At 45.8% G+C, this 21993-nt stretch overlaps 2 protein-coding genes across 3 annotated transcripts; one reads left to right on the top strand and one right to left on the bottom strand.

Annotated features, from left to right (window-relative positions):
• Nucleotides 1–226: 226 nt before the first annotated feature.
• On the top strand, nucleotides 227–5586 carry SLC10A1 (solute carrier family 10 member 1). Its single transcript, XM_049826007.1, has 5 exons — nucleotides 227–627; nucleotides 1350–1560; nucleotides 3106–3284; nucleotides 4254–4470; nucleotides 5533–5586. The coding sequence occupies exons 1-5, from the start codon at nucleotides 227–229 to the stop codon at nucleotides 5584–5586; spliced, it is 1062 nt and encodes a 353-aa protein (XP_049681964.1).
• Nucleotides 5587–7897: 2311 nt separating this feature from the next.
• Nucleotides 7898–13138, bottom strand: SRSF5 (serine and arginine rich splicing factor 5). 2 transcript variants are annotated; one of them, XM_049825648.1, is made up of 8 exons: nucleotides 12993–13138; nucleotides 12321–12466; nucleotides 12030–12100; nucleotides 11737–11832; nucleotides 10749–10818; nucleotides 9379–9452; nucleotides 8950–9060; nucleotides 7898–8802 (listed from the first exon to the last, which is right to left on the bottom strand). In XM_049825648.1, the coding sequence occupies exons 2-8, from the start codon at nucleotides 12444–12446 to the stop codon at nucleotides 8556–8558; spliced, it is 795 nt and encodes a 264-aa protein (XP_049681605.1). In that variant the 5' UTR covers nucleotides 12447–12466; nucleotides 12993–13138; the 3' UTR covers nucleotides 7898–8555. The 2 variants fall into 2 exon arrangements, with proteins under 2 accessions (XP_049681605.1, XP_049681604.1); XM_049825647.1 differs by having other exon boundaries at nucleotides 7898–8805; nucleotides 12993–13137.
• Nucleotides 13139–21993: the final 8855 nt, after the last annotated feature.

The raw sequence follows: 21993 nt of genomic DNA, 5'->3' as shown, positions 1-21993 counted from the left end.
AGCTACACAAACTGCACAACATATTACTGAAGGGAATGGGGTTCACAGCTGATTGCTCAAAACATGGATTTCTGTTTCAACAGCTGCTAAATGCTAAGAGTGGTGGCCTGAAAGAGAGCTCATGTTTTGCTTGCATTAATTGGATGGTATTTGGACTTCCGAAACAATCCCCTCCTCACCTTCCCAGACACTTACAGAAGAAGGGACCTCTAAACCCTTCAGCAGGATGAACAAGACCAAGGGAGCTTTTGAGAGCCCAGAGCTCTGGAGCCCAGGTGGCACACAGGGCACCTCCTTGACCAGCGTGGCACCACCGTTTGCATTTGGCCAACAGGCGACGGACAAAGCCCTGAATGCGATCCTTATTGTGGTCCTCTTCGTCACCATGGTGTCTCTGGGGTGTACAATGGAGATAGCCAAGATCACAACTCACCTCAGGAAACCCAAAGGCGTGGCAATTGCCATAATGGCTCAGTATGGCATCATGCCCTTGACGGCATTCATATTGGGCAAGGGCTTCCAGCTGGGTACTACAGAATCCCTGGCCATCCTTATCTGCGGCTGCTGCCCAGGGGGAAACGTCTCCAACACCTTTAGTCTGGCACTGAAAGGGGACATGAACCTCAGGTAAGGAGAGCTGAGTAGGTGTTCATTGCCCAGGCCAATCTAGTCATACGACTGGTTCAGAAACTAGTTTAATCAACATTAACAATCCCCAGGAAGCTGGACAAAGACTGAAATACCAAGTCTAGAATATTTTTAAAACACCCATATTGCTCAATGAGCAAATTTGTCCCCATTTTACAATAAAATGGGATTTTGTACCCTTTTCTGAAGCATACTGCATGCTGCTCTTGATGAGATGGGCGCAGGAACACTTTTTCATTTCCATATAGCAGTATATATAGCATTTATGTGCAGTATCTATCCATATAGCTGCATATAGTTCTGTGTAAACTTAGCACACTGTCTGAAGAGGCTGCATCAGTGAGAAATGTTGAACTAGCAGAACACCACTCTCCAACAAACCCTAGTGATAAAACAAGTTCCAGGGTGAAAGTACGAAGCATTGCTTTCCCTGTCACTTGTGAATTTCTGAAATGTGAGCTGTACCCATAACGAGGGTCCTTTCTGAGCTTGTATAGAACTTGAGTCATCTTTCTCCCTTCTCTATTCCTATCACATCTTTCTACAACTCGACAGTGATGCTGGGGAAATCTCAGTGACAGGTTGGGAAAGAGCAAGGTAAAGTCTTACATTAGAACCATGTGTCCAGGTTAGTAAGAAAATGAGTATATTCCATTTAAAAAATGTCATTCTTCTACTGAGGGGTCCTTTCTCCATCTCAGCATTGTAATGACCACATGCTCAACGGTCCTGGCAACTGGACTAATGCCTCTGCTTCTGTACCTTTACTCGGGAGGACTATACAAGGGTGATTTGGAGGGCAAGGTACCTTACAAAGGAATAACCACCTCTCTGGTGCTAATGCTAATCCCCTGTGCCGTTGGCATCATCTTGAATGAGAAGAAACCACAGTACACTGGCTTTATCATCAAGGTAAGAAGTATCCTGTGCTAGTTGCCTTTTAACCAAGGGCCTCAAGAAAGTTTTCAAAAATAGAGGCACAGAAATACTAACTTCTTTAAGGCATGCCACAAATCAATCAAAAGGTTGAGGACAGAACTCAAGACTTCCACTTCACCACTTTAATCATTAAAATATTTGCCCAAAGAGAAGTCCTCCACCTTTTCCAGACAAACATAATTTTGTAGGCAACTTCCTACCTTGCTCTTCTCTGTTGGCTTCAGTTTTAACTTTGTTTGCTTTTGCTATAAGCAGCACTAATGAACCTTACAGGCACTGCCCCCAACTACTGCTGTAACCAAAGCAGACCCCAGATTTAAAGTAAAACAAAACAAAACCAACCAACCAAAAAAACACCCCAGACCACTGTTCTCAGAGGTCTAGCACAGGGCAAAATTCACATCACAAAGTTGCTGCTTATGTCAGTAAGATATTTATCCAGCAGAAGCCACTAGATCACTAAGCACCCGCTTAGGCCTGGAATCATCTCCCTGCCTCCTTTGTACATCAGGCATTTAAACAGCAAAAGGGAAATCTGGACAACCAACTGCACTATTGTCTATCTCAAGAGCTCCACTAGCAGTACCCAGAGAGCTGCTAACAACTTTGTAAGCCTGTTTTTCGTAGTTTCTTCCACTAAGGCTTCATCTCGGAGAAACTGGGACCAAGCACAGCAAGAAATGGGTGCCGAGACTCAATAACAGACCTGATAAAATGACATTAGGAATCACTAACCTCTAAGAAGCATGGGAATCCAGGAGTCAGGCTAGAGCAGACACAGGAGGACCAGCACTCTTCAAAGGCCCCTTTACCCAACACAGGGCAGTGATGACAGGACTGTTTCAAGAGAAGCTTTAGAAGCCTAGCATGACAAGGTGACCCACGCTGGTCCAGCTGACACTTGTGTCATGTTCCTTTCTGCTAACACCACCTTTCCATTTACCTTCTCTACAAAAGAGGAAGGGCGTAGAGACTTGCTTTTAAAAAACACCTGGGGAACGCCGTCCAAATTGGACTCCAAAGTGGAGAGACAGGTAGGAGAGCTGTGTATTCTGCCTCCCCAAATTCCCCAGCTGCTTCATCTGCAGAATCACCAGACGCCAACGAGATGATCTGAAAATGCAGCCACAACCTTCCACACCTGCTGTAGGCAGGCTCTACCTGCGAGTAAAGCGGTTTCCTCCCCACCTGCTTTGGGTGGACTAGACCCACAAAGGGACCTGGACAGAGAGACACACAGCAATGCCCGAGAAACAAGTGGCTAGTGGAGCAAGCATCAGTCATTTTGCATATAGACCACAAAGGAACTTGATTATTTCAAGTCTCTCTAGGTTACACCTGAGGATGGTGTCTCGTTGATTACTTATAACATTTATGTCCATGAAAGGCACTTACACATTCTCACTGTATACGTACGTATGTGAAGGACAGGGAACTGGGCACAGCCGCTTCCAACAGCCGAGGCAAATTTTGCTGGCGACTTCTCTCTTGTCCATGTCTTGACCACTTTTATTTTAGGCAGAGATGGTTGTGCTTCTACTGTCATCTGCTGCGATAATCATTTTGGCTGTGGCCAATGTGGGAAGCGGTATCGTGGTCATCCTCTCACCATCCCTCCTGGGATCTTCTGCCTTGATGCCTTTTGTTGGATTCCTGCTGGGCTATGTTCTCTCTGCAGTCTTCAAGCTTAATGACCGGTATGTTCCTCCACTCCCCCCTTCCCTCACTCAGAAAAACAGAGAGGTACAACAGCTCTGGTCTATGGAGCAATGGTTAAAACATGGGTTTCAACATGGAAGTTCTTTTGTAAAATAAACACTGATTGTAGTCTCCCAAAACGGGCCCTAGCAGTACGAGCAAAAACACTGCAAGCTGGTCCCAAGTCAATACTCCCACACCTTGAGTGGGGAGAGAAATGAGTTCAACCTCTGCTCAGCTCAATGGAGAAGGGAGGAGCAGCTGGAGCTGGTTTTGACACAGGTACCTGATCCCCATGGAAGGGGTGGAAGTCCATTATGCAGGTTTACTGAGCAAGCAGACAGATGGGGTTGACCTGAGGTCACTAGTGACCTGCTAAGCATACATTACCAGCCTCTGCTTTCAGTAACAAAGTTGGGGGGAGAAGAGAACGCATAGCACCAAAGAACAACAACGAATTAGGGAATACCAGCAGAGACCAAACCCCAAGTGACACAACTGCTCCTCAGCTGATAATTATCCCAAACCAGTCAGTGCATTCAGCTGAAACTCCAGGAATTCTGGATGGAAACCTTGCATATAAAACCCACTCCTTCCCTTTCTCATCCTACCTAATCCAGGTGGGAAGCCCATAGGTCCTCACTATTTTTTACCTTTGCACCTTGGACTCCTCTTTTCACCTCGGAAGCAGATTGCTTCCGTGCAGGGAGGTGCAGCACCCAGAGAGGAACACAAGGCCCACAAACACCATTTAGCACAAAATCCACGTTTACAGCGTACTCTGCCTCTGCACATTGCAACAGGAGCATGAGGCAAAACCTTCTAGGGATGCCAGTATTGCTCCTGATAAAGCAGCTTTTAGCACAGGCAAATGCACGAAGCACTGCAACAGCAAGGTGGGCAGGCTTCTTTTAAAATTGCTTAAAAGAGGATTAGATCCGTAATCTGTTTAACTCTTGCTCCTTCAGATGCAGGCGGACAGTGTGCATGGAAACTGGCTGCCAAAACGTACAGCTTTGCTTGACTATCCTCAAGGTCGCCTTCGCCCCAGAAATCATTGGCCCCCTGTACTTCTTCCCACTGCTCTACTTGCTGTTCCAGCTTGGAGAGGGACTCCTGCTCATCCTGGTCTTTAGGATCCATGACAGAATAAAGAAACCAAGCGGCGAGTACAGCTTTGCTCCTGTATTTCTTACCCTTTCCAGTCCAAACCACATATGCTTACATATAATTACCAAGGAATTGCTACTTTCTAGGCGCAGAATCAGGTTGCCCTTTAAGTCAGTTACTGTACCCAATGCATTAATACAAATCACAGTCAAAAAATCATATGTAGATGAAGACATTAGAAATTATGACTTCTTCCATCAGCAGAATGTTTCATATACTATCTGTATTATCAGTACTCAGAGGTTTTCAGAGTCCTGTGCTTGAACTAGGACAGGCATCCTGCAAAAGCTACAATTCGCACCGAGCACATGCAAAGAACAATCACACACACCCCCCCCAAACTACACAAGAACATCAGATATTCTTTAATGCAACAAATTCCAGCTTTGCTGTAAACCGGTGAGAGATCCACTGAAGGGTGTCACTTCTGGAGTGGGGGGAGGAAGAAAAGGACAAAACTGTCAAGTACTGCAGCTGAAGGAAGGGAATGTGACTTTTTTTGCTAGGGAAGTACATAAACAGATTCAAGCTTAATTAAAATACATATACAGTATTGGTATAGATTTGAGGTAGACTCTTCTCCAACTTCAACAGGTCCATAATGTCAAAGCCCAACTGACTGTCTGCAAAGATGGTTGGAGAATGCACAGTTCAATGAGACCCTCCATCCCTCTGATGCTTCCAGACCAGCCTTCTCCAGTCCCTTGGGACAGGGAAGCAGCTGAGCAACTGCTACAGGGCTGCTACAGGAGCACTTTACCATATCTTATAGCTATAGCTGAAGGATGACTGTTATTGGAGAAAAAAACCACTGAATTTAGATCTTGAGGTGAGCCTTTAGTGCCAAGCAGTCAATATCAGAAACAGCCATAGAGGTACTTGCAAAACTACTACAAAAAAGGTGGCTTTCCAGGCTCCGAGTCTTGAAACAAAACTGCTTAAGTATTTTGGTAGGAGTTCCAAGTTCCTTCCTTTTGCTTTAAATCACTCAAAAACATCAATTGTAGCTGTGTCACAATTCTTCCATAACCTAGTTTCAGAACCGCCTATTCTCACTACATTTTTCTTTTTCTTCAGATGCAGCAAAAATTATCTGTGCAGGTGTGGACACAGTTAGTGCTCAAGAAATGAAACCAGTGTCAACACCCTGCAGAAACAGTGGGAAACCAGGAAAACACCACAGACAGACTCTGCAGCCACCTCTATCCCAACCCCTCCAAACGCCACCTTCTGCAGCAGGCTTACAGGTCTCCAGCAGTTCCGTGTAAGACTTCTACCTCTATGCTCATTTTATGCCAGACACAAGGATCGCCACAGAGCTATCTGCAGCCAGTGTTATTTCCCGAAGACCTTGCTCCAGACTAAACCTCCCCCTGCCTGCCCATGAGGGACACTTCCAGTGACTTCCAAGTCACCATGACAATCCTCTGGGACAGCTTAGGGCCACGCTGCCAAGCGACTGCCCCCAGTTTTGCCCCTATGAAAACCACTGCCTGCATCAGTTCCCTTTTTTAATTTCACTTACCTGTAATTGTCCTGCTGAAAGCAGCTCCTGAAGACATCGCTGAAGATTAATGTGATTTCTCTAATAAAGACCCAAAATGAGGTGTGAAATTTCTCAGTGCAGGAGCCACCAAGACTCTGTGTGCAGCCGAGCAGCCCATGGACTGCTGGTCACTCCCGTTCTCCAAAACCTGAGCACTGTGCGGTGTACTGCTACTCTCCACACAGCAAAGGCCACAAAAACTGAACAGGGCTATGCAAACTGCCTTAGTAGGTCGAGTTTGGGCCTGGTAAGCTGTACCTCTGAAAATAACGAGCCTCGAACGTGCCTCGTTTTGTAGGTGTCGGTGAACTAAATGCACCACCGGTTCAGGACGCCATCTAGCCATTGTCACGCTACAAATACAGGTATAAGAGAACACTGGCATTAACAAACACCTCCAATGTCCTAGCATGCATTGTAACCTGAAGTATTCACCTTAACTAAGAATAAACAGGCTCGTACCAAGAACCTACACTGAAAAAACACAGAATCATTTCTGGCCAGAAGTCAACGTAACCCTCCAATAACACAAAGCCTGGGAGTTTGTTTTAAACTGGAAGTTCGTCATCACGACAGCAGCTCCCCAAATAAAATGCAGGCATCTATTCATGCTGCTTGCAAGGCAAGCGGTGTGGTTTAGAAACAGAATTCGGAACAAGTATTTATAGAGCAGGTAGTACTTTGTATTTAGCCTGATGGAGGGAAGCGTCCCCTTTCCCATCCCCTTCCGATCATCAGGTGCCTTCAGCCACCTGGGTTCCAGTTGGAGCCAAGTCCCCCCTGAACACAGATGCCTGTAATCGTTCAAGTAAGCAGGAAGGATCAACTGACTTGAGGTAAGGCAGCTAACCTGACACCCGGATGAGTGTCAGTGCTGCTTTTACCCCTAGAGGTTAAAGCCCTCTTCTTCCACGCCTCTTAGGCGATCCAGCATCTTAACTACTAACCTCTGAGAATGAAGCCTCCCACTCCCCAAAGCTGACTAGTAATAAATCCAGTTAACTGTATATCAGCCCGACCACCTCCCAGGAGCACGTGGCAGTTTGGTACAGTGCCACCTCAATGAACAAATTCACAAGGCACAAAAGCTCCTTCTCATCCCTTCCCTTGGAACACGAGAACTCCGCAACAGTACGGAGAAGGCAGCGGGGCCTGCAGACACCAAGCGACTAACCTCCGCCAAGGCCAGGCCTCACTCTGAGCAGAACCACCTTGCATTTCCCAGGACCTAATCCAAAGCCTAGCCTAGGCTCCAAAGATCTTTTTAAAGGTTTCCGTGGATTACCAGACTAGCTTTGTAAAGCACTTTATAACAAAACACGTTATTTTTGAAATTAAATTCTAAAGCTCTCTCTTGTAACTTCAGTGAGGGCTTGAGAAACACAGGGATTGCAGAGGGTTGCTGCCCCTGGTAAGGCACAAACACTAAACGCAGAACTTCAAGGTACCACTGCTGCAGTACTCCCACCCACCAACTTAAAAATCCCTCCTCTTCCTCCAGAATGAGGACTAATGCCTACAAAAATGCTTTATCCACACATCAATGTTCTCTCATATGTGTACGCACAAACACACTAATGAAGTATGCTGACTACATCCACCTTTCAACATTCCACACTTATCTGAAGCGATTAAAACCTAAATGACTTGTCCATTCCACTTTTGGCTATGAACTATGTCAGCATGATTCTCCTTACTTCAAGGTTCTTTCTGCAGAACTTAAAGACATCCAAGGACATAAGCATGATGTATTTAAAAGGTAGTTCTCCCCCATGCCCAAAACACTCAGTGATCACTTTGCTGTAGACTCCTCTCCAAGAAACATTTGAACACTGTCCAACATGAGGCACGGTCACAAACACTTTATTAACACTAAGAACACACTAGAAGCAGAGACATGTTTCTTTATACTTTATTTGAGCTATTTAATTCTTAAGTATCAAGAATTAGGGTGCTTTATAGAATATTATTACCACAGGGCAGTGAAATGGGCATTTTCTTAGTGTAGTGCAAGTCATATCAAATGAAAAGCTTTTAAAATAAAGTTTTATTACCAGTACTGACCAGCACTTAATCTGCTGACCTATAACTGAAACAATGGTTCAAAAGCACAAAAAATACCCTCTGAAATAAAGCTTTATGTACAGCATATGTAGAGCTCTTAGATGCCTAAAGCTATTAGTTTATTTGAGATATTAAACTAATGTTCTGAGTTGCTATTCACAGTTGAAGATACTGGGAATTAAGTGTTCAGATGACTTTTTTTTTTTTTGAGTACAAAAACATTTGTCTGCTTTAGTTATAAAGAGCTCTGCCAATATACACAAACTATACACTTCAGACATTCACAAAAAATGTGAGCAAGAAAAGGGTTATCAAAAAACATTTAATACAATTAGTCAATAACCCTTCCCACCATGGTCCACATCTACAAAGTTCCCCCATCCCTCCCCCCTCCCCATCCAAACCCTTCCCCACAGAAAGTCACATACTTACCACAAGTTTTAGCAAGTATGGTTTTAAAAAAGGGCCCCCAGGGCAAGTTACTTAGAGTTCAGTTGCCACTGTCAACAGATCTGGACCTCGATCTAGACCTCTGCCGATCCACAGATGACGGGGATTTAGATCTACTGGAAGAACCACGTTTCTGGCTCTTCTCTGGCACTGGAGATCTACTAACTGATCGAGACTTGCTACGGCTCCTACTCCTTGACCTGCTGTAAGACTTGCGGCTGCGGGAACGGGAACGGCTACGAGACCTGGATGAGCTTCTGCTACGAGACCGTGACCTGCTTCTGGACCTACTGATGAAGCAAAGAGCGTAGGTGTTAGCAATGAAACGTCACGGATCATGACAATAACCAGGCAATTCACCGGTCTCCAGTTCGGTTGCCTGTCACAAAGCTTTCTTAGTGGATATTTAAGCATTATTTAATAGAAATCCATACCTGTGCCTTTTGCTGCCTTCAATTAGTTTGATTTTCCTTCCATTAATTTCTTTACCAGAAAGCTTTTCAATAGCATTCTTTAAATCACTGTAAGAGGCAAATTCAACCACCCTGCAGAAAAAAATACCAAAAACAAAACACAGAGCTCACTACTACAAGTTGTATTTTTCCTGATAGAGCACAACATACTCTGGTGAAAAAAAAACAACTCAAAAAACCTCACACTGCTCAGTGTAGTCATCCCTTGTCATAACTCAAGCACAAATTGAAGAATTCCCCTCCCCAAATACCAGAGAATGCATTTTCAAAGGGTAGCTAAATTAAACCATGAACAGCTGCTGAGTACTACAAGTAGCCAGCTTCCCTCCCCAACTATTGTACATACAAATATTACTCTACAGCTTTCAAGAGGTGATTTTAGAGGCTTACCCTTCATTTAACTTAGGTCTGTGTGCATCTGCAAAGGTTACTTCCCCAGCTTGTCTCATGAAGTCTTTGAGATCCTAACACAAGACCAGTTATGTTATGCAAAGAAGTGAAATTAATACTTATCTATACAAAAATAGTTAAAAGCAAACAAAAGAAACTTATGATTACTGAAAGAGAAGATGTTAGATAAATTACAAACATGGCAATTGCCATACTTGTATTCTATCAAAATTGAATTATCTATATCAGGGCACGAAATAAATGAAAAAAAAGCATATTGCTTTAAGCAAAATGCTAATAAAGTGTCTTAACATTAAGGACAATATTAGTCTACAAAGATTATATAGATTTAATAAGAAAGAGAGAGAGAAAGAAAAAGAGAGAGAAAGAAATTAAAAAGTACATTTGTATATATACTGGACTGAGTGTGAAATATTACCCATATATTTTTGTACTATTTCAGTCTCCATTTACATTACAAGTCTTATATGCATACAGAATTACATTTACATAACACCAATTATTTTGTGCCCCATATGTCATTAAAAATATAGTTTACTTTACCTTTATTAACATTTCCCTAGGCTAGCCAAGCAGCAAACTGCATTAAGCGACCGGAGATACCGTCATGATTTATGCCCGACTGGCTCTTCGCCACCCACTTGACGAACACTACCCAGTCGATGGAAGCCATTAATCGCACTGCCCTCCCTATTAGGAGACTATTGATGGATCCAGACATTCTCTATGCTTGATGTTACCAAGGACCACTTTACTGCGATCAGGATTCCAACGACCACCTAATTTCGTATCTTTCAACTCTTTTCGACCAGGACCTCTTTATTCGGAAGCGTTACAGGAAGAACAGCTCTCAACTTAGGAATCAGATCTCGTTAACGCTCTGGGATCGCTGCAATGTGGCACTTTAAGGAGTGCATCGATTACGTCTAGACCGGCAAACACAGATCTAGAGGTGGCCAAGTGACATTGTAGGAGCTGACTGGAAAGTCAACCAGGCCCAACCAAGAGTGACCAAGACAGAACGATTAGGATAACCCACAGGCACTCCTCGTCATAAGGCCAACGACACAGATAGGCTGGCAAATAAAGGGTTTAATATGTGGTTAAAATGGATTTAAAAAACAAGAAAAAAATAAATATATATCCTCAAATATATACATTTATTATTATTATAATAAATTAAAATTAACTATTTTCATTCAAAATATTTAAATTACATTATTTAAAATTACATTAATTACATAAACATTTTAATAAATTAGATTTAATTTTAATTAATTATTTTACAAAATAATTACATTACATACCCATTAAATGAAGTCAAAATAGTTAATCGTGTTTCAACAAACCTGCCAGCTGACTCGGGAAGACAAATTTTCTACTATGAGCCGATTTTCTGTTCTTACAGGTGGGGCATTTCTGTTTGGAAATAAACAATTGAGACTTATTAGTAATTAAAATACAACCTCATGTCAATATTAACAAAGGCTGTACCAATAACCATCTGTCCTGCTTTCGGCTGGGATAGAGTTAATTGTCTTCCTAGTAGCTGGTATAGTGCTATGTTTTGTATTCAGTTTAAGAAGAATATTGGTAACACTGATGTTTTCAGTTGTTGCCAAATAGCGTTCATACTACGTCACGGATTTTTCAGCTTCTCGTGCCCAGCCAGCCAGAAGGCTGGAGGAGCACAAGAAGCTGGGAGAGAACACAGCCAGGGCAGCTGACCCAACCTGGCCAACAGGTATTCCATATCATGTGACGTCATGCCCAGTACATAAACTAGGGGAGTTGGCTGGAGGGAATCGCTGCTCGGGGACTAACCGGGCATCGGCCAGCGGGCGGTGAGTAATTGCATTGTGCATCACTTGTATATTCCAACCCCTTTACTATTATTATTGTCATTTTATTAGTAGTAGTAGTAGTAGTTTTTTCCTACCTGTCCTATTAAACTGTCTTTATCTCAACCCACGAGTTTTACTTTTTTTTCTGATTCTCTTCCCCATCCCACTGCGGGCAGGGGAAGGGGGGTGTGAGCAGCTGCATGGAACTTAGTTGATGTCTGGGGTTAAGCCACGACACCATCATATCCCCATTACTAGTACAACTTAACTGTGTAATGCCCCAAGTAATCTAGGACAAGCATTAAGTACTTTGGGGAGGAAGCACAGCAGATGACAAACAGATCTGAGAAGTTCTGTAATCCTCACTACCCTACTGCCACATCAAATGATTGACTAAAAAAGCAAGCAATCTCTCGCTCTAGCTCAAGTTCTTGGATCAGATGAGCCCACAGTATTCTTTTTTTAAGCTATGTCATTCCAAAGCTATACATACCTCCTGTCACTACGTGGACGGCGGCTACTAAAACGGTCAGAGTACCTCCCTCTGCCTCTACCCCTAGAGCGTGCTCTTGCATGCTCAATTGTAACCCTGGGTGGAAAAAAACCAAGAAATTGAAACCCATACATTTTTACGTTTTTCTTCTTACATATTCCTTCATAGTTACAAGGGGGAAAAAAAACCAAACACAAAATCGTTTAAACAGTACTGATAACACAATGCAAGTTAAAATTGACTCACTAATTTAGATATTCAAGCTTATATATTCATGAAATAGGGTCCCTCACCTCTCACTGCAAAGCTCTTTTCCATCCAGTTCATAGACAGCGTCATCTGCATCCCTCGGATCCTCAAACTCCTGCAAAACCACCACAGCGAAAACATAAAAGTGAAAAAATTACATCTCTAGGAAATTAACAAACGCTTGTTTGCCACACAGCATGCTTAGCCGAGCACGTTAATGGCGTCATCCTTAGAAGCACCTTCGGGGACATCACAGGCGGGTGAGATCCCAGCGACCGCCAACGGACAGGGACCGCGGAGCGCCGCGGAGGTGGTGTATGGGGGACGACACTCACCACAAACCCAAACCCCCTCTTCAGATCGATGTCCCGGATGCGGCCGTATCCCTTGAAGAACCTCTCCACATCCTTCTCCCTGGCGGCCGGGTTCAGCCTCCCGATGAAGACGCGGCAGCCGCTCATGGCTGTGGGCGCGGAGCTCGCTGCGGGAGACACGGCGCCCGGCCCGTCCGTCAGCGCCGCCGCCGCCCGCGGCCCTGCCCGGTGACTCAGCACACCCCGCCCCGCGCGGCCGCCCTCCCTGCCGCAGTCCGCAGCAGGCCCGGCCTCGCCCCCGCTCCGGCCCAATGGGAAGGAGCCGGCTGGACTCCGCCTTAGCCTGCGCCAACGGGAACCCCGCGTTCCGCCTGCGGCCCCGCCCCACAACACGCCGGCGGCCGGCGCGGCCACGCCCCTCCCCGCCAGCGCAGGCGCGCCGCCCCCGTCGAGCAAGGGAAGAAAAGCCAACGCCATCGCTCCGCCACAAAATGGCGGCGCGGGCCGCACCCAACAGCGCCCGCTCCGCGGAGGGCGCTAGCCTCAAGCGCAGCGACGAGAAAAGCCGCCGGAGGCTGGCCGGCCCCACGGCCGGGAGCTCCCCGCCTCCCCGACGCCGCCCGCCCCGGGCGCCGCGCTCCGCAGGGAGGCCGCCCCCCCCCCCCCCACCGCTCCGCCGGGCCTGTCACGAACCTGGGCTGCGGGTCTCGGTGCGGGCCGAGCCGGGCGGGCGCGCGGGGCAGTCGGTGCTGAGGCTGGCGGGCGGTTCCCTCCTCCCTCCGCGACGGCCGGCTCCGGACTGCCGCGCCGCCCCGCCGCTGCGCCGCGAAATGGAGGCGGCCCCGCGCGTCACCACCGCCCCACGTGACGCTGGCGCGGCGCGGCGATTGGCGGAGGCGGCGGCCCCGCCCCTTCCCCCAGAGAGAATCTAGGTCAGGGCGGGGAGGGGGTACGCCTGGGCCTGGCCCACGGGGCGGCCGGGGGGGGGGGGAAGGGAGAGGGCGGGCAGCGGCCCAGGCCTGAGGGACCGCGGCCTGGCCCTGAGGCGCCCCGCCGGGGCTCGACCTCGCTCGCAGCCCTCCCGTAGGGCCAGCAGCCCGGGGCCTAGCCCGGCCTAGGGAGGAGTGTGGGGGCGGTTGCCCCCCGCTACCTGCCCGCCCTGTAACAGGGCCTTCCCGAGACCCTCCTCGGTGCGCGGAGGGAGGATGGCCGCTGGTGTGCTCACCTCGGCTTGTCAGCCCGTCCGGCCTGGGCTAGGTAACCGGTGGCGGTACGCTAAAGCTGCCTGTGCGGGGAGAAAACTGACAGTGGCGTTAATGCTGGTCCGGAGTGTGGAAAGCACGGTGTGTTACTTCATCTGGAAGCCATTTTGAGAAGGCAGTAAAGAGCACAAACAAAACTGGGTCTTCGCAGCGTCAGGTAGCATCAGGCCGTCATTAGAGCTGAGGCGATGGGCTAAACGCAACCATCGGGCTCTCTTTATTCATATAGTATGTAACAAACTAAAAACTGCTGTGCTTGGGTGCCAGGCAGGCACAGGAGTGGGCAAGGTCTTGCAGGAACAGGCGTTTCTCTCTTGGCCATGACGAGCAACGAACGAGAAGAGAAAAATACGTAAGGAGCACCTGATCTATTTGCATCCTCATTTGGAATCAAGTGTGTAATGACAAGGTAGAGAGCTGAGCTTTGTTTCTGTTTTACATAACTCTGCAGAATTTATCACGGCTTGGCTGCTAGATGATTGCAGTAAAGGCAACAGATTATCCCAAGGGGTGTTTGAAATGCAGAAGACATCTGGAAGTTGAAGATACACCCACTAGTTTTCTAATACAGACAAAGGTTGCGACTCTGTGACTGTCATTGCCAGATTTGTGCACTGCTGGATCAGTTGGCTTTACGCAGAGTTAGCTGACAATTATAGCTGCGTCAGGTTGACCTGAGGACAGTGCAGCCCTTTTGATAGAGCTTCCCTGACTTGTCACCTAGAGTCCCACGCTGCCTTGAGTCCTATCCCCTACCCATTCCCCTTGTGGACTGTGAAATGCCATCTTTGTTACACCCCGTGTCTGTTATTAATCAGCTCTATGGGGACGAACTTCTCTTTTTCATGCTTAGTCACTGACACAGAGTAAATTTCCCTGGAACAATACCGCACATGATGCCACTGACGACATAGCTTTATACGACTGCCCACACAAACACTCCTCAAACTGCAACAGTATGCAGAATCCCCAAACTGGGAAAGTTATTTCTGCTATGTGCAGGCAATGATGAGACAGGCTACAGTGTAGCTAAAGGTTTAGCAAGGGCAACCGGCAGCAAGCCTGCTTTTCTCTGGGATTACAAAGATGCGTACTGCCGTTCTGTGCAGTGTCTGGGTCTGTGAGAAAAGCAAGGATGATGCGTGCATGGGAGAATCTGCAGTAGAGGGAGGACTTTGAGCAGTGAAAGACAACACTTGTGATTATCCCTGTGGATCATAACCTTTACCTCCTGAGGAAGATACATTTAGATGTGCCATCTAACATTTAACACTGCTAATTTCATAACGAGTTACGGGGCTCTAACAGGTGCCATGGGAACAGGCAGTCTTGTTCCTGTCACCACTGGAACTCTTCTGACTGCAGAGTGAGCCGGTTCACAAAGCTAAACCAGCAAAAACTAGCCCTGGAAAAGGCAGCAAGCAGATTTCTGGTGGTTTAACACCCTGAAAACCTCTTGCAGTGGGATAAAAACAAGGGTTAGCACTGGACAGAGAGGAGAGGCAAGGAGAGGAGCACCCTGTTAAGGAAGAACTGTTCATTTTAGCAGTGTGAAACTGCAGCCTAAAAAGCTTTGTCCTTGTTACTGCAAGGCGGTAATCTCCTCTCTGCATCTCATCTTCAGACCACAGGGAGAAGAGAAGCAAAAGTCAGGAGGGGATCCAGAAGACAACAATCGCTTCTTAAAAGGTTCCTGTGTTACCCAAGGGTGTTACCGACATAAAGATCATGTGCTTTTTTACTCACATGGGCTTCCCACATGATGGTCCTGAGCAGGCACATCTGTTTCCTACCCAGTTTCTCTGAGTTCATGTTAACAGGAAGGAGAATTTCTCCCTTTGTCTTGAGCCTGTTTGAAGACGACCTAGCACTTGTTAATATTCTTGCTGCTGGTTAGCCCAGTAATGTCCACACCCCTACCTTCCTTGCAACTCTGGGCTGCTGAAAGCCACACAAGCAGGCTGAAATAAATCCCTCTAGTTAATTCATCAAGGTAACTAGGTAAATGCAGTCACTATTTGGAAGTGGAAAAGGCATGAGGCAGCAGAAGACTAACTGAAAACTGAAATACATTCTCAGCCAGCCACCATTACTATCTGGTACTGCTTGTGGAAAATAGTCAATAGGGATTAACTCTTCACTGTCTCTTCCAAATAATAATAAAAAAAAATTAGGTGTCATCAAATGAACCTAATGAAGTCCAAGTTCAAAACATGCAAAAGGAGGTGGTTCTTCACCAACTGGTAGTAGATCTCTGGCATAACTTGCTGGAGGATGCTCTGGATACAGGAAGTTTATATGGTTTCATCCTACACACAGCTTTAAATCAGGGAGGAGGAGGGAACGGGAAAAAAAGGGGGAGCGAGAGAGGAAAAAAGAGAGGCTCCAATTCAGAGACTCTATCTGCCATTGCTGAAGACCGTCTGCAAAAAAATACTGCCCCTCAGATCCACGGTGAAGCTGCTTGTATAAGCCATATAGCCAAAGACTCAGCACTCGCCGAGTTCTGCAACAGTTCAGTGAATGAAGCAGAAATGTAGCTAGCATCCTCTCCTCCTACTGGTGAATATATTTCTTATTACTTTCACTATGGTTCTCCATGTTAATCTCCTCTACCTTTCTTTACTTTCTCCTTTTCTGTACACTTATTTTCCTATGCATTCTCTGTCCTTATTCCCAAGGCTCTGTGAACTAACATATTTCTGTTACTGCTAGACTAAATGTAGCTCTCTTAAAGGTATCAGCAATGAGGGCTCAAGAGCTGTTTTGCAAAAGTCTCAAGGAGAGGAGAATTCTCAATAGACAATTTAATCTTTGAGCACCAATTGCTTTTCTTCAAAATATTTAGAGGGGGAAAAAAAAGGGAATTGACCTAGAAATAACAGAATAACCGACATTCAGAAATAACTTTGTCACCGGGATTTTCTAGTTTTCCACTTTTCAGGAAAGCTAAACTTTTCAAATTGCTCAAATCCAAATATATAGATTTCTTACATGTTAGTGTCAGGCTGAGAGTCCTTGCCTACCAACCAGAAATAGCACCTTTTTTTCAGGAGACTGTAATTCAGAGAGAAACATGCTGCCATGGGCCTGTGTTACTGAGCGGTCAGTAGTGTTAGGGAGCCTGGCTGAGGGCTACTCTTCCACAGTCTGAACAGATCCTCACTGATTAACTGGCCTTGTTTCAGCTGGCTCCTGCTAGAACCCCATGGATACAGTTCCTCACACTCATCTTTCCTAGCCAAACGTAATAATTAACGTCCTATTAATTATAGCTCAACAGCAGTATTCAGCAGTCCCGGAGGTACCTTATGGTAACAGGGGAATCTGTAGCTCATCACTGAAGTTGCAGACTTTAGCTCTCAGTTCAGGTGAGTCTGTTATTCAGGGCTATGCTAATGGCTGTGGCTCAGGAAAAAGCTTCGGAGGCAGGAACCGAGCACCTCCTCTTTAGGATACAGAGCAGGCACTGCGCTGCCTATGCCTCTGCAATTTGCCACTGTGTGAGGCAGTTAAGGCAGACTGACAGCAGAACGGTGCATCATCACATCAGATGACATCCCAACAGAGATTTCATACCCATAAGGCATTACACACCATCACATTTTCTACATTATGTAGTACATGCAACAAAGTTTAGGTTAGCTTTGTGTTTTTATGCTGAATTTATGCTAGCTGCGGAAAGACAGGTGGAACCTGGTCCAACATGAAGCTTACAGGTACAAAGTGGAAATTATTTTCTTTCTCCTTGCGTTAATATCTGAATCATCAGAACAAGTTTATACCAGCTCACTGTGTTTTTGGTTGTAGACACTGAATGTGAACTCGTGAGGAATTCTCACAGCGCTGTGAGAGCAAGCTGTAGACTGCTACAAAAACACTTTACTGGGTCAAAGCTATTTATAAACCTTCAGAGGGTAACAGGAGAGCTTCTGCAGGATCATGCGTCCTTCCTTGGCTGGCCCTTTCAGACCTTTCCTGAAAGCCACCTGAGCCCCTTCCTAATTTAACTCAATATTAGATGTACCCTCAAATGCAACCACTGCATTCATGGCCATGGTCTGCCATTACATTTCCAAGCAGCTCAAATCATACCACGTCTTTGTTTTGACAAACCATCTTCTCTGTTTACACAGACCCAGGGACTAATACTGGCAATGTTTTTTGTGTTCAGCAGACAGCAGATTGCAAACACTGAGCAGGTCATGTCATCTTCACCTTTCACTTAATTGAGACCCAGTATTAATCTTAAAAAGCATGTGAATAATATAGGTCATAATAGGGGAAGAATAGGATGAAGAACGTTCACATATTCTCAAGACGCCAGCACTTTTAATCCTTAAGAAACTCCCTGAACTAATGAACCATCACTGAGAAATCTCTAGCACCGTCCCAAACACCTAACTTCCTGGCAGGGCAGTGATTTTTCGATTGGCAGGCTTAACTTCAAAGGTCAGAAACGCAGTGGAACAAAAGATTAAATCATCAATTTATAAGCACTTTCATTCAGTAAACTGGTAAGCTGCTCATGCAAACAAAGCAGGCAATCAAGAACAAGCTGTTTCAAATGAATCCAGTAGTCCTTACTGGAATAATTAAGCTAGCAGGCAAGGGGAAAAAAAATAGAGATGTGTTAAACCTGACTATAATAAAGATTTTGGTCTATTTTTCTTAAGCAAACAGGAAAATGCCAAGGTAAAATTCATTGTAAGCTGGAAGAACAACTTTTTCAGAGTTTGCATTCAAAATAACTCCTTGACAAACTTGGAGACCGTTCCTTTGGGGAATCCAGGCTCTCTTCTTAGCACAGGACCATTCAATACCTGCATTAGTAATTTGTTAAGCGGATTAGAGCATGCAGTGTTAAAACATGCAGATGAATCAGCCTGGGAAGCATTTCAAACTCTCTGAAGACAAGAACAGAAATTCAAAATTAGTCTCAGGAACCAAAGGAATGATTCAACAAGAAGATGAAATTCTGCAAGAACAAGGGGAGACTATGTTTAGGGAGTCTAATCCACCAGTACAAAATCAGAAATACCCCTTTAGGAAGTAGCAACATGTATAAAGGCTTGAGCTAAAGGTGATCACAATCTGAAAATAACTCAGTAAATACACTGGCATTGCAGAAACAGGTAAAACCTATTCTGGGATGTGGCAACAGAGGGTGTGATATTTAAAGGCCAAGTGGTGATGTACTTAATGACAGTAAGGTAAATAAGATTTAACAATGACCTCGGTTGCCTTATGGCACAGTACTACTCCAACACACATATGGCTGCCACACAGTTCATGAAGAGCCATATATATTGCTTTGTGATATCTTTAAGAAGTAGATGTCAAACCCTTGTAGAAGGCTGGAGTGTTATCAACGCTGTAAGTGTCTTGTCCTGTTTATATCACCTACCTTTCTCATGCTTTTCAAGTCTGGGGAGAATGGTACATGTCCCATCACTAGTGGTTTTATTTCTTATAAGGCAACTCTTCCACTAAGCAAAACCAACACCAAAACAAGGTACCCCATAGTTGCACAATCCAGGAAAACTGTCATTAAGCTGTAATCACAAGAGACTGTTTAAACTAGGTGTCACATTACACAGGTAAAAACGTAAAGTCGAAAGGACAAAGCTTACATATCTATATGACATCCTGGTTCCTCCAACCTTCTGATAGGTGTTTCTGGAAAACAAGGTGTAATTTCACTGACTGTTTAACCATTCAGGAATTATGCCTAGCTTGCATGGAATTTTTATGCTACTATAGTTACTCTGAAAAGTATACTTAAGCATTATAACCCTTTCAAAGTACTCATACCAATACAGAGATCTTTCTTCTCATATTGCCTAAAGACACAGGAATACTCAGTCTTTCTTATAGATATGATTTGATGCTACAGTCATTTCAGTGGCAGAGTTGGTTCAGGAGGTTTCCGCTCCCAGCTTCTCCCACTTGCTGTTCTCTGTCCTTCAGTTTTACAGACTCAACTTTCAGGGCTACTGTAACACCAACTATTTTGTTTTTCAAACCAGAACTATCACTCCTCTCCCTTGACAGGGCTCTGCTGTCAGAGGAGTAGTAACTAGATCCACATCTCACCATCGCCACACCGGTGAATTTACCTCTAAAGTGTTCTTTCCCTGCTGGGCACCATGCCACCACGTGACATCAGGCCCTAGAGCTTTAAACCACCCTGTGATCTATGTGACAGCATACAGGTATAACAGCACAGAGCTAGAATAATTAGGGAGGACACTGGAATTCACCCTTCCCCTAGCCCATAACGCTAGCCACCCAAGCCCTCAAGAAGACAACGATTCGTTCTCTGAATATTGCCCTTGCAACCCCAAATGCTGGAAAGGTTGTTTAAATGAAAGATAAGATAAGCAGATTTTGGCTCATATTATGCGCAGGCATGGTCCCTTTCTGCAAGAAGCACTCCATCAGCACAGGGGGCGTTTGGTGCTACAAAGCGCTCTCATCTGCAGGCATTAAGAAGTGATTTACGTCAGCAGATATAGAGGTCAAGGTGGGGCAGTCCCCAGAGTACAATGGCTGGAAGGCTCAGGGGAAGATTTCACATGGGTCTCTTAATCATTAAGCATACAGCTTTTACTGAGTGGTGCTACTTTCTGTGCAGACTTTAAAGGCCAATATTAGGGTATGAGGGCCAGCTCGTATCAAGTTTAACCTCAGAGCCTTGACACCAGTGCGCAGTGAGCTGCTGTGCATGCCAGGCTGCAAAGCAGCAGTAACCCCAGGTCACAAATGTCTCCAGCATTGTCTCCCCTTCTCAGTCACCTCAGTGGGCCTCTGAGGGCCAATTGTCACCCTGCTGGGGCCAGGGAAGCACAAGCAGCACAGAGAGCTGGTCAGCATTATCAAACCTTCGCCTCCTTCAGCTGTTTACTGATGTGTTTAGTTAGATTTGACAGCAGGTTTCTAGCCATGCGCTATGTTCACATGGAGTGGGTTGGTATCTCAGCCTGGTTCCCAGATCCACATCCATCTGGGTCTGGCACTTTCGGTTAATTATCTGCCATCCTGCTAACCTGGTGCCAGTACTTAATTAAACTTTCAGCCTCAGAGACGGGGGTTCCTCTGGCTCAGAGTTTGGGCACAAGGACCATCACGAGGCAATGGCCAAGCTGCTGCCTGACTTGCCCACTCCATAGAATAAGGCAGCTCGATTCCCAGACCTTTCGCCAGCAGCACCTGCACTGCCCTGGGCTTGCCGGCACCGTGTGCAGGGCCTGCCGGAGTGCGGCTTCTCCTCGCAGACCCAGAGAGGAGCAGAGCTTTCCTGCTCCAGCTTAGAAAACAAATGCACAGTCAGGCACCCTGGGGTTGTTGGGACACTGCAGAGGACATGGCCAGGAGTGCTGGTGTCTGGTTCCTGCCAGTGAATCATTATCTCTTTGCATTAGATTTGCTCCTTCTGCAGTTCTCGCTCCAAAACGCCTGCTCGCTTGGCACAGGAATTGGTGTCATCTCCCATAAGGAAATGTCGACTGTGCAGTTGCCTTCCCAAATTCTGCACTCAGATGAGCGACTACTACTTTTGCAACACTGAGCTGAGGACAGCCCTTTTGGTGAAAATAAACTCAGATATTGTTCAGATACTTTTTGGACTTTGCTCACAAACACAATGGCCAGAAAGTCTGCTGTTTAAATTGCATTTTAAATTGTTTTAGTAAGATTAAATGCTTTGGGGAATAGGTACAGTTTCTATTTGTTCTTCCCCCGAGACCATTCAGAAGCACATATTGCACCTATCGCTCTAGAATTGTTTGGCCACCACGACGTCCTGATCGTGTGTCTGCCAGCAACAAAAGACACAATTATGCAGATCTCTTTTCTATTTGGCACCACCTCTGCAGCTCTGAAATAGCCAAGGCATCTCTCATGCAGCCCCCCGAGCCGCACAGTGCGTTAAATAAAGCCACATCAGCTTTTCCAGGGGTCTGATTCTGCTACACAACCCTCCAACATCCCCAGTTGCTAATTCCCAGCACATACAGTGGGACAAGAGTTTTCTTTCGTTGCTATTGTTAAATTCAAGCATCGGATGGCACATAGGATAAGTAGCAGGCACGGGCTGTTATTTCTGGCAGGCAGAAAGCTGGAAGACAAAGAGCCTGGCAGACCCGTCCATCACTCAGTACTTGCCCTGCCTCCTCACAACCACCTCCTGCCTTTCCTGAAGCACAGGGAAGTACGTCCCCTCCCCGTCGTACAGACAAGTTGAGAGCTTGGGCTTCCGCTGCTCCCTGTGGGAAATCAGTTTAACAAATGACATCACGAGGAGCGTTTTTTTCTGTTTAACCTGTATTTGCCTTTCAAAATTCCTCCTGTCACACTGAGTTACAAGCCCTTGAAGTAGGCTAAAGACTCTCTTTTCCTCCCTGGAGACTGTTCGCTTTGGATGGTAATAT

The sequence above is a fragment of the Accipiter gentilis genome, chromosome 22, assembly GCF_929443795.1.
Source record: "Accipiter gentilis chromosome 22, bAccGen1.1, whole genome shotgun sequence".
NCBI lineage: Eukaryota > Metazoa > Chordata > Aves > Accipitriformes > Accipitridae > Astur > Astur gentilis.
This window is presented reverse-complemented; position numbering and strand designations above follow the sequence as displayed.